This window comes from Hemibagrus wyckioides, linkage group LG02, assembly GCF_019097595.1.
Source record: "Hemibagrus wyckioides isolate EC202008001 linkage group LG02, SWU_Hwy_1.0, whole genome shotgun sequence".
Taxonomy (NCBI): domain Eukaryota; kingdom Metazoa; phylum Chordata; class Actinopteri; order Siluriformes; family Bagridae; genus Hemibagrus; species Hemibagrus wyckioides.
The window spans coordinates 24,092,766-24,105,320 of NC_080711.1; the positions used below are offsets into that span (position 1 = coordinate 24,092,766).

Sequence of the window (12,555 nt, forward strand, 5' to 3'; positions counted from 1 at the left end):
GCTATTTAATATTCAAACTTTCAAATTCTCCTTTTATCACTAGCATCGAATAAATACTTGAATAATAGTTTATCCTTTCATTTTTATCTCTATTAATTGACTAAAATGGATTTATTGTGTACATTGTTCATATCAGTACTTATGAATATTAATGAATATGCAAATGTGCTACTACAGACCCACCCCTCGTATCCTCTGTCTGTCCCCTAATACTACTAACTTTAGCTAGCCTACAAGAGATAGCTAGAGATTTATTTTCTCCTTTTTGTTTACGTCAGCAATCAGATCAGTGTTACCATGGCGACCACAGATTTAGCTCAGTATTAACATTTGCTAAAGTTAGCTAGCTAGCTAGAAGGTCGAGATGCACTATAAATTGAAATATTTTTAAAAATGTTGAGGAATATGTTTATGTATAAAGTTCAGCAAGACTTTTGAAGGTGTCAGAGTTAAAAATGACCCAGGAAGGCGGAGGGAGAGACGGTGCCGTTGCTGCGGGAGACCATCACGCTAATCCCGGTCTCCACAAAGGGAACGGAGAAATCGATGACCTCCGAGCGCTCCTCATTGATCGTCAGCGAGCCCACGGCCATGACGGCTTTCTTATACACCACCTGCAGCGCAGAACAGGGACAACTTTACACACTGAGCAGCTATATACACACACATGCACGCACACACGCGCGCGCACACACACACACACACTGAGCTGCTCTTATATCTCATTTAGTTTCATTTTGCTCCCAGCTGCAGTGGGGATCTGACCACTTTGGTCTTGGAATAAAGCATTAAATCACGTCGCTGCTCTCATGACCGCTCGCTATCAGACGCCGCCGTCGCTAAATTACTTCCGAGCGGCAGAGATGAGCAAGAGATGAGCGGTTTCTCATTTCAAAGCTGCTGTCGACTCACTGTGTTTTCTTTTAAACACAACTCACTTTATCAGATCTCTATTCCGCCTGTTTTTACACACACACACACACACACACACACACACACACACACAAGGCGAGTCAGCATGCGCTCATTAGTGTTGCACTAACTGGCTGGATTTAGCATCCCTTCATTGCTAGCATAGGGAAAGTAATATAATATAATATAATATCCATCCATCCATCCATTTGTCTATCCGTCCATCCGTCTGTCAGTCTATCGCTGTGTTTTCCTTTTAAAAACAACTCACTTTAACAGATCTTTATTCCACCTGTTTTTTACAAACACACACACACACATTATTTAATAAATTAATTATTTGATAATTAATCATTTATTAAATATTCTAATTAATGAATAATAGAATTAATTATCTAAAACTTTTTTTTGTTAAAACTTTTAAAGGTGATTATTTCAGATTAAATAAAATGTATAGATTTTTGTTCTTTAAAAAAATAAAGAATATGCATTTTAAAAATTTTTCATCAAGCTGTTTTTAAATTATTTCTGCAATGTTTATCATCAAATAAATCATTTTTTTCTTTTTCGGAGGTCAGTTTTAACTCGAGCAACGCGCTACGAACAGGTTTTGTGGGCGGAGCCTCCTCACCTCCCCCACCATGCCGTTCCACACATTGTTGATCTTCTTGCCATGTTTGCCGTTGGTCACGAGGTAGAGGTCGTAGGTGAACTTGACGTTCCGGGCGATCTTCTTCAGGATGTCGATGCAGAAACCCTTGCAGCACTTTTTGATGTAGGTTCCTCCTCCTTCTGTGGAGTTGCTGTTGGAGATGGAGAGATGATGAATTAGAGTGATATAAAGAGAGAGAGAGAGAGAGAGAGAGAGAGAGAGAGAGAGAGAGAGCACTCTTCTCCTCCACCTCACCAGGTTTACGAGGCTTTCAGACGCGTGGAGCTACGAGGCGCGATAATCATCTTCAGCTCTAACGGGCGTATAAAGCACTTCCTGTCGCTAATTTAAATGACTCCTCAGACGGAGGATTATGACGTGTTGCGTGAAGTTCTCCACAGCACTGGTTCAGACTAATAAAGATTACGGCGCTCAGAAGCGTGTGAAACGTGAGCGAGTGAAGGAGCGCGGCACGCGGGGAAGCCGCCGGGAGCCAGGATTAGCCCACAGGAAGTGGAGTGCGTTAAAGCTGAACGATGAGCCGCTGGCACTCCACAAATCTCTTAATTATGATGAATAGAAGGCTTTCCTCTGGAGACGCTCTCAGGAGGCCATCAGGAAACAGCCCCAGGGGGAAATGTGTGTGTTTGGAGATTTCTGGTGAGACTTGAAGTAAAAATAAATAAATAAACATATAAATAAATCTTTACAAGAAATTAAAAACTGAAAAACTGAACCCAAACTTCAGGAAACTCAGTTTATCTGTCAGAAGTGTACGTCATTACACACACACACACACACGCCTACATACACACTGTCATACTCATTCACACACTTATTCAGACACAAACACACACTCATTACAGTGTGTATGTAGGTGTGTGTCATATGTCATTATACACACACACACACACACACACACACACTCATTCACACACACTCATTCACACACACTCATATACACACACATATACACACACCTACATACACACTGTCATACTCATTCACACACTTATTCAGACACAAACACACTCATTACAGTGTGTATGTAGGTGTGTGTCATATGTCATTATACACACATAGACACACACACACACACTCATTCACACACACTCATATACACACACATATACACACACATATACACACACCTACATACACACTGTCATACTCATTCACACACTTATTCAGACACAAACACACTCATTACAGTGTGTATGTAGGTGTGTGTCATATGTCATTATACACACATAGACACACACACACACACTCATTCACACACACTCATATACACACACATATACACACACCTACATACACACTGTCATACTCATTCACACACTTATTCAGACACAAACACACTCATTACAGTGTGTATGTAGGTGTGTGTCATATGTCATTATACACACACACACACACACACACACTCATTCACACACACATATACACACACCTACATACACACTGTCATACTCATTCACACACTTATTCAGACACAAACACACTCATTACAGTGTGTATGTAGGTGTGTCATATGTCATTATACACACATAGACACACACACACACACTCATTCACATACACTCATATACACACACATATACACACACCTACATACACACTGTCATACTCATTCACACACTTATTCAGACAAAAACACACAAACACACACACACACACTCATGACAGTGTCATTATACACACACACACACACATATATACACACACCTACATACACAGTGTCATACCCATTCACACACTTATTCAGACACAAACACACAAACACACACACACACTCATGACAGTGTCATTATACACACACACACACACATATATATACACACACCTACATACACCGTGTCATACTCATTCACACACTTATTCAGACACAAACACACAAACACACACACACACTCATGACAGTGTCATTATACACACACACACACACACACATATATATACACACACCTACATACACCGTGTCATACCCATTCACACACTTATTCAGACACAAACACACTCATTACAGTGTGTATGTAGGTGTGTGTCATATGTCATTATACACACATAGACACACACACACACACTCATTCACACACACTCATATACACACACATATACACACACCTACATACACACTGTCATACTCATTCACACACTTATTCAGACAAAAACACACAAACACACACACACACTCATGACAGTGTCATTATACACACACACACACATATATACACACACCTACATACACCGTGTCATACTCATTCACACACTTATTCAGACACAAACACACAAACACACACACACACACACACTCATGACAGTGTCATTATACACACACACATATATATACACACACCTACATACACAGTGTCATACTCATTCACACACTTATTCAGACACAAACACACATGCACTCATTACAGTGTGTATGTAGGTGTGTGTCATATGTCATTATGCACACACACACACACAGACACACACACACACATATATATATATGAGTGTGTGTGTGTGTGTATGTATGTGCATGAGTGTGTGAGTATATATATGTATATATACAGTATATATATACTCACACACTCATGCACATACATACACACACACACCCACACTCATACACACACACACACACACACACACACAGACTCCAGTTTCAGATGGCTCTCTCCCCCGGGCTGCGCTCTGTGACGCAGACAGTAAATTCCCTGGGCTCTTTTCTTCCTCAGCTTCTTTATTCAGTCTCTATAGAAGGTTTCATTATTTTACAGAAAAACACAGAATCTGAAGCAGAGAGTCCACACTTTCTCTACAGCGCCTTGTCTCCCTGCTGAGGAACCAAACCAATTAAAACTTCACTAAACACACACACACACACTTCACCTCACCTGGCAGAGGTCAGTGAGTGGTGTGTGAGAGTTCTCAGATAGAAACACTCGCACAAATCCAAGCTCTTCCCACTAAAAGCTCCCTTAAAGTGCTGATAAAAATTCGTAAGTTTTTCTCTTCTGTGTGTCGTAGCTGCAGGATTCACATCAGGAAATAGATCAACATCACGGTTGTTGTTGCCATAGCAACGCTCATTATTTTCCTACTACAACAACAAACAGTGTGTCCTGAAGCATCTCATTCCTCTTCATACCACAACATTCTGTGAACATGCAGAGACTGAAACATAGCTGATACTATGAGCCGTTACTATAGAAACGAGGGTGTGGATATAAACCAGTCAGAGCATCTGATACAGGAAACTAATCAACACCTTCTGAGCAATCAGAACGGTCAGTGAAGTAAACACGCTGGACACTGGTGGTGTCACAGTTCTCACTGGGTTTGCTGCAGAACCTGAGGGTGAAGTTGTTTCTGTGATAAGAGCGTGAGAAAAGAGCGAGAGAAGAATGAGAGAAGAGAGAGAGGAGTGAGGGAAGAATGAGAGAAGAGAGAGAGGAGTGAGGGAACAATGAGAGAAGAGAGAGAGGAGTGAGAGTACAGAGAGAAGAGAGAGAGGAGCAAGGGAAGAATGAGAGAAGAGAGAGAGGAGTGAGAGTACAGAGAGAAGAGAGAGAGGAGTGAGAGTACAGAGAGAAGAGAGAGAGGAGTGAGAGTACAGAGAGAAGAGAGAGAGGAGTGAGAGTACAGAGAGAAGAGAGAGAGGAGTGAGAGTACAGAGAGAAGAGAGAGAGGAGCGAAGGAAGAATGAGAGAAGAGAGAGAGGAGTGAGAGTACAGAGAGAAGAGAGAGAGGAGTGAGAGTACAGAGAGAAGAGAGAGAGGAGTGAGGGAAGAATGAGAGAAGAGAGAGAGGAGTGAGGGAACAATGAGAGAAGAGAGAGAGGAGTGAGAGTACAGAGAGAAGAGAGAGAGGAGCGAGGGAAGAATGAGAGAAGAGAGAGAGGAGTGAGAGTACAGAGAGAAGAGAGAGAGGAGTGAGAGTACAGAGAGAAGAGAGAGAGGAGCGAAGGAAGAATGAGAGAAGAGAGAGAGGAGTGAGAGTACAGAGAGAAGAGAGAGAGGAGTGAGAGTACAGAGAGAAGAGAGAGAGGAGTGAGAGTACAGAGAGAAGAGAGAGAGGAGTGAGAGTACAGAGAGAAGAGAGAGAGGAGTGAGAGTACAGAGAGAAGAGAGAGAGGAGCAAGAATACAGAAAGAAGAGAGAGAGAGGAACGAGAGAAGAGCAAAAGACAAGTGAGGATCGAGCGAGACAGGAGCAAGAGAAAAACGACAGAAGAGCGAGAGAGGAGTGAACAAAGAACAAGAGAAGAGCAAGAGAGGAACGAGAGAGAAGCTCAAGAGAAGAACAAGAGACAAGCAAGAAATCAGAGAGAGACAAGCGAGAGAAGCAAAAGAGAAAAACGAGAGAAGTGTGAGAGATGAGTAAGAGAAGAACAAGAGAAGGGCGAGAGAAGAATAAAAGAAGAGCTATTAGAGGATCTAGAGGAAGAGAGCGTTCGTGCGGCAGCATACATCACTGAGCTGTGCATCACTTCCTCCTCCTCCTCCTCCTCTTCTTCTTCTTCTTCTTCTTCTTCTGCTTCTTCCTCCTGGATGCTGGAGTGCGGATGGTGCCGGAGGAGGAAAGTCACACAGACGTGTTCAGTAAGCCGAGAGTTCGGTGTTCACTCGGGTCAGCCACGGGACTGCGAGAGAACCGTAATCAAGAGCGCAAAACAACATTCTCACAGGATTCCCCAAACCCCGAGCCTGTGGAACACACCCACACATCACATCATCAGTGTGGAACACACCCACACATCACATCATCAGTGTGGAACACACCCACACATCACATCATCAGTGTGGAACACACCCACACATCACATCATCACTGTGGAACACACCCACACATCACATCATCACTGTGGAACACACCCACACATCACATCATCACTGTGGAACACACCCACACATCACATCATCACTGTGGAACACATCACATCATCAGTGTGGAACACACCCACACATCACATCATCACTGTGGAACACATCCACACATCACATCATCACTGTGGAACACACCACATCATCACTGTGGAACACACATCACATCATCACTGTGGAACACATCCACACACCACATCATCACTGTGGAACACATCACATCATCACTGTGGAACACACCCACACATCACATCATCACTGTGGAACACACCCACACATCACATCATCACTGTGGAACACACCCACACATCACATCATCAGTGTGGAACACACCCACACATCACATCATCACTGTGGAACACACCCACACATCACATCATCACTGTGGAACACATCACATCATCAGTGTGGAACACACCCACACATCACATCATCACTGTGGAACACACCCACACATCACATCATCACTGTGGAACACATCCACACATCACATCATCACTGTGGAACACATCACATCATCAGTGTGGAACACATCCACACATCACATCATCAGTGTGGAACACACCCACACATCACATCATCACTGTGGAACACATCCACACATCACATCATCACTGTGGAACACACCCACACAATACATCATCACTGTGGAACACACCCACACATCACATCATCACTGTGGAACACATCCACACATCACATCATCACTGTGGAACACATCCACACATCACATCATCACTGTGGAACACATCCACACATCACATCATCACTGTGGAACACACCCACACATCACATCATCACTGTGGAACACACCACATCATCACTGTGGAACACACATCACATCATCACTGTGGAACACATCCACACACCACATCATCACTGTGGAACACATCACATCATCACTGTGGAACACACATCACATCATCACTGTGGAACACATCCACACATCACATCATCACTGTGGAACACACATCACATCATCACTGTGGAACACATCACATCATCACTGTGGAACACACATCACATCATCACTGTGGAACACATCCACACATCACATCATCACTGTGGAACACACCCACACATCACATCATCACTGTGGAACACATCCACACATCACATCATCACTGTGGAACACATCCACACATCACATCATCACTGTGGAACACACCCACACATCACATCATCACTGTGGAACACACCCACACAATACATCAACACTGTGGAACACACCCACACATCACATCATCACTGTGGAACACACCCACACATCACATCATCACTGTGGAACACATCCACACATCACATCATCACTGTGGAACACATCCACACATCACATCATCACTGTGGAACACACCCACACATCACATCATCACTGTGGAACACACCCACACATCACATCATCACTGTGGAACACATCCACACATCACATCATCACTGTGGAACACACCCACACATCACATCATCACTGTGGAACACACCCACACAATACATCAACACTGTGGAACACATCACATCATCACTGTGGAACACATCACATCATCACTGTGGAACACACCCACACATCACATCATCACTGTGGAACACACCCACACATCACATCATCACTGTGGAACACATCCACACATCGCATCATCACTGTGGAACACACCCACACATCACATCATCACTGTGGAACACACCCACACATCACATCATCACTGTGGAACACACCCACACATCACATCATCACTGTGGAACACAACCACACATCACATCATCACTGTGGAACACATCCACACATCGCATCATCACTGTGGAACACACCCACACAATACATCATCACTGTGGAACACACCCACACATCACATCATCACTGTGGAACACATCCACACATCACATCATCACTGTGGAACACACCCACACAATACATCATCACTGTGGAACACATCCACACATCACATCATCACTGTGGAACACATCCACACATCACATCATCAGTGTGGAACACACCCACACATCACATCATCACTGTGGAACACATCCACACATCACATCATCACTGTGGAACACACCCACACAATACATCATCACTGTGGAACACATCCACACATCACATCATCACTGTGGAACACATCCACACATCACATCATCACTGTGGAACACACCCACACATCACATCATCACTGTGGAACACACCACATCATCACTGTGGAACACACATCACATCATCACTGTGGAACACATCCACACACCACATCATCACTGTGGAACACATCACATCATCACTGTGGAACACACATCACATCATCACTGTGGAACACATCCACACATCACATCATCACTGTGGAACACACATCACATCATCACTGTGGAACACATCACATCATCACTGTGGAACACACATCACATCATCACTGTGGAACACATCCACACATCACATCATCACTGTGGAACACACCCACACATCACATCATCACTGTGGAACACATCCACACATCACATCATCACTGTGGAACACATCCACACATCACATCATCACTGTGGAACACACCCACACATCACATCATCACTGTGGAACACACTCACACAATACATCAACACTGTGGAACACACCCACACATCACATCATCACTGTGGAACACACCCACACATCACATCATCACTGTGGAACACATCCACACATCACATCATCACTGTGGAACACATCCACACATCACATCATCACTGTGGAACACACCCACACATCACATCATCACTGTGGAACACACCCACACATCACATCATCACTGTGGAACACATCCACACATCACATCATCACTGTGGAACACACCCACACATCACATCATCACTGTGGAACACACCCACACAATACATCAACACTGTGGAACACATCACATCATCACTGTGGAACACATCACATCATCACTGTGGAACACACCCACACATCACATCATCACTGTGGAACACACCCACACATCACATCATCACTGTGGAACACATCCACACATCGCATCATCACTGTGGAACACACCCACACATCACATCATCACTGTGGAACACACCCACACATCACATCATCACTGTGGAACACACCCACACATCACATCATCACTGTGGAACACAACCACACATCACATCATCACTGTGGAACACATCCACACATCGCATCATCACTGTGGAACACACCCACACAATACATCATCACTGTGGAACACACCCACACATCACATCATCACTGTGGAACACATCACATCATCACTGTGGAACACACCCACACATCACATCATCACTGTGGAACACACCCACACATCACATCATCACGGTGGAACACATCACATCATCACTGTGGAACACACATCACATCAGCACTGTGGAACACACCCACACATCACATCATCACTGTGGAACACATCCACACATCACATCATCAGTGTGGAACACACCCACACATCACATCATCACTGTGGAACACATCACATCATCACTGTGGAACACACCCACACATCACATCATCACTGTGGAACACACCCACACATCACATCATCACTGTGGAACACATCACATCATCACTGTGGAACACACCCACACATCACATCATCACTGTGGAACACATCCACACATCACATCATCAGTGTGGAACACACCCACACATCACATCATCACTGTGGAACACATCCACACATCACATCATCACTGTGGAACACACCCACACAATACATCATCACTGTGGAACACATCCACACATCACATCATCACTGTGGAACACATCCACACATCACATCATCACTGTGGAACATACCCACACATCACATCATCACTGTGGAACACACCACATCATCACTGTGGAACACACATCACATCATCACTGTGGAACACATCCACACACCACATCATCACTGTGGAACACATCACATCATCACTGTGGAACACACATCACATCATCACTGTGGAAAACATCCACACATCACATCATCACTGTGGAACACACATCACATCATCACTGTGGAACACATCACATCATCACTGTGGAACACACATCACATCATCACTGTGGAACACATCCACACATCACATCATCACTGTGGAACACACCCACACATCACATCATCACTGTGGAACACACCCACACAATACATCAACACTGTGGAACACACCCACACATCACATCATCACTGTGGAACACACCCACACATCACATCATCACTGTGGAACACATCCACACATCACATCATCACTGTGGAACACATCCACACATCACATCATCACTGTGGAACACACCCACACAATACATCAACACTGTGGAACACATCACATCATCACTGTGGAACACATCACATCATCACTGTGGAACACACCCACACATCACATCATCACTGTGGAACACACCCACACATCACATCATCACTGTGGAACACACCCACACATCACATCATCACTGTGGAACACAACCACACATCACATCATCACTGTGGAACACACCCACACAATACATCATCACTGTGGAACACACCCACACATCACATCATCACTGTGGAACACATCACATCATCACTGTGGAACACACCCACACATCACATCATCACTGTGGAACACACCCACACATCACATCATCACGGTGGAACACACCCACACATCACATCATCACTGTGGAACACATCCACACATCACATCATCAGTGTGGAACACACCCACACAATACATCATCACTGTGGAACACATCCACACATCACATCATCACTGTGGAACACATCCACACATCACATCATCACTGTGGAACACACCCACACATCACATCATCACTGTGGAACACACCCACACATCACATCATCACTGTGGAACACACCCACACATCACATCATCACGGTGGAACACACCCACACATCACATCATCACTGTGGAACACATCCACACATCACATCATCACTGTGGAACACACCCACACAATACATCATCACTGTGGAACACATCCACACATCACATCATCACTGTGGAACACATCCACACATCACATCATCACTGTGGAACACATCACATCATCACTGTGGAACACACCCACACATCACATCATCACTGTGGAACACATCACATCATCACTGTGGAACACACCCACACATCACATCATCACTGTGGAACACACCCACACATCACATCATCACTGTGGAACACAACCACACATCACATCATCACTGTGGAACACACCCACACATCACATCATCACTGTGGAACACACCCACACATCACATCATCACTGTGGAACACATCACATCATCACTGTGGAACACACCCACACAATACATCATCACTGTGGAACACACCCACACATCACATCATCACTGTGGAACACATCACATCATCACTGTGGAACACACCCACACATCACATCATCACTGTGGAACACATAGCATCATCACTGTGGAACACACCCACACATCACATCATCACTGTGGAACACATCCACACATCACATCATCAGTGTGGAACACACCCACACATCACATCATCACTGTGGAACACATCCACACATCACATCATCACTGTGGAACACATCCACACATCACATCATCACTGTGGAACACATCCACACATCACATCATCACTGTGGAACACACCCACACAATACATCAACACTGTGGAACACATCACATCATCACTGTGGAACACATCACATCATCACTGTGGAACACACCCACACATCATATCATCACTGTGGAACACACCCACACATCACATCATCACTGTGGAACACATCACATCATCACTGTGGAACACCCAAACATCACATCATCACTGTGGAACACATCCACACATCACATCATCACTGTGGAACACATCCACACATCACATCATCACTGTGGAACACACCCACACAATACATCAACACTGTGGAACACATCACATCATCACTGTGGAACACATCACATCATCACTGTGGAACACACCCACACATCACATCATCACTGTGGAACACATCCACACATCACATCATCACTGTGGAACACACCCAAACATCACATCATCACTGTGGAACACACCCACACATCACATCATCACTGTGGAACACACCCACACATCACATCATCACTGTGGAACACACCCACACATCACATCATCACTGTGGAACACACCCACACATCAC

General features: G+C 44.4%; 1 protein-coding gene across 1 annotated transcript in view; it reads right to left on the minus strand.

Annotated features, from left to right (window-relative positions):
• Positions 1 to 12,555, minus strand: part of grin2aa (glutamate receptor, ionotropic, N-methyl D-aspartate 2A, a) — a 142,288-nt gene that overhangs the window by 17,355 nt on the left and 112,378 nt on the right. Inside the window, exons 6-7 of the mRNA XM_058405123.1 lie at positions 1,544 to 1,715; positions 461 to 614 (exon numbers count right to left, since the gene is read on the minus strand). Of these exons, the coding sequence (XP_058261106.1) occupies positions 461 to 614; positions 1,544 to 1,715 (326 nt within the window). The remainder of the gene's footprint in view (positions 1 to 460; positions 615 to 1,543; positions 1,716 to 12,555) is intronic.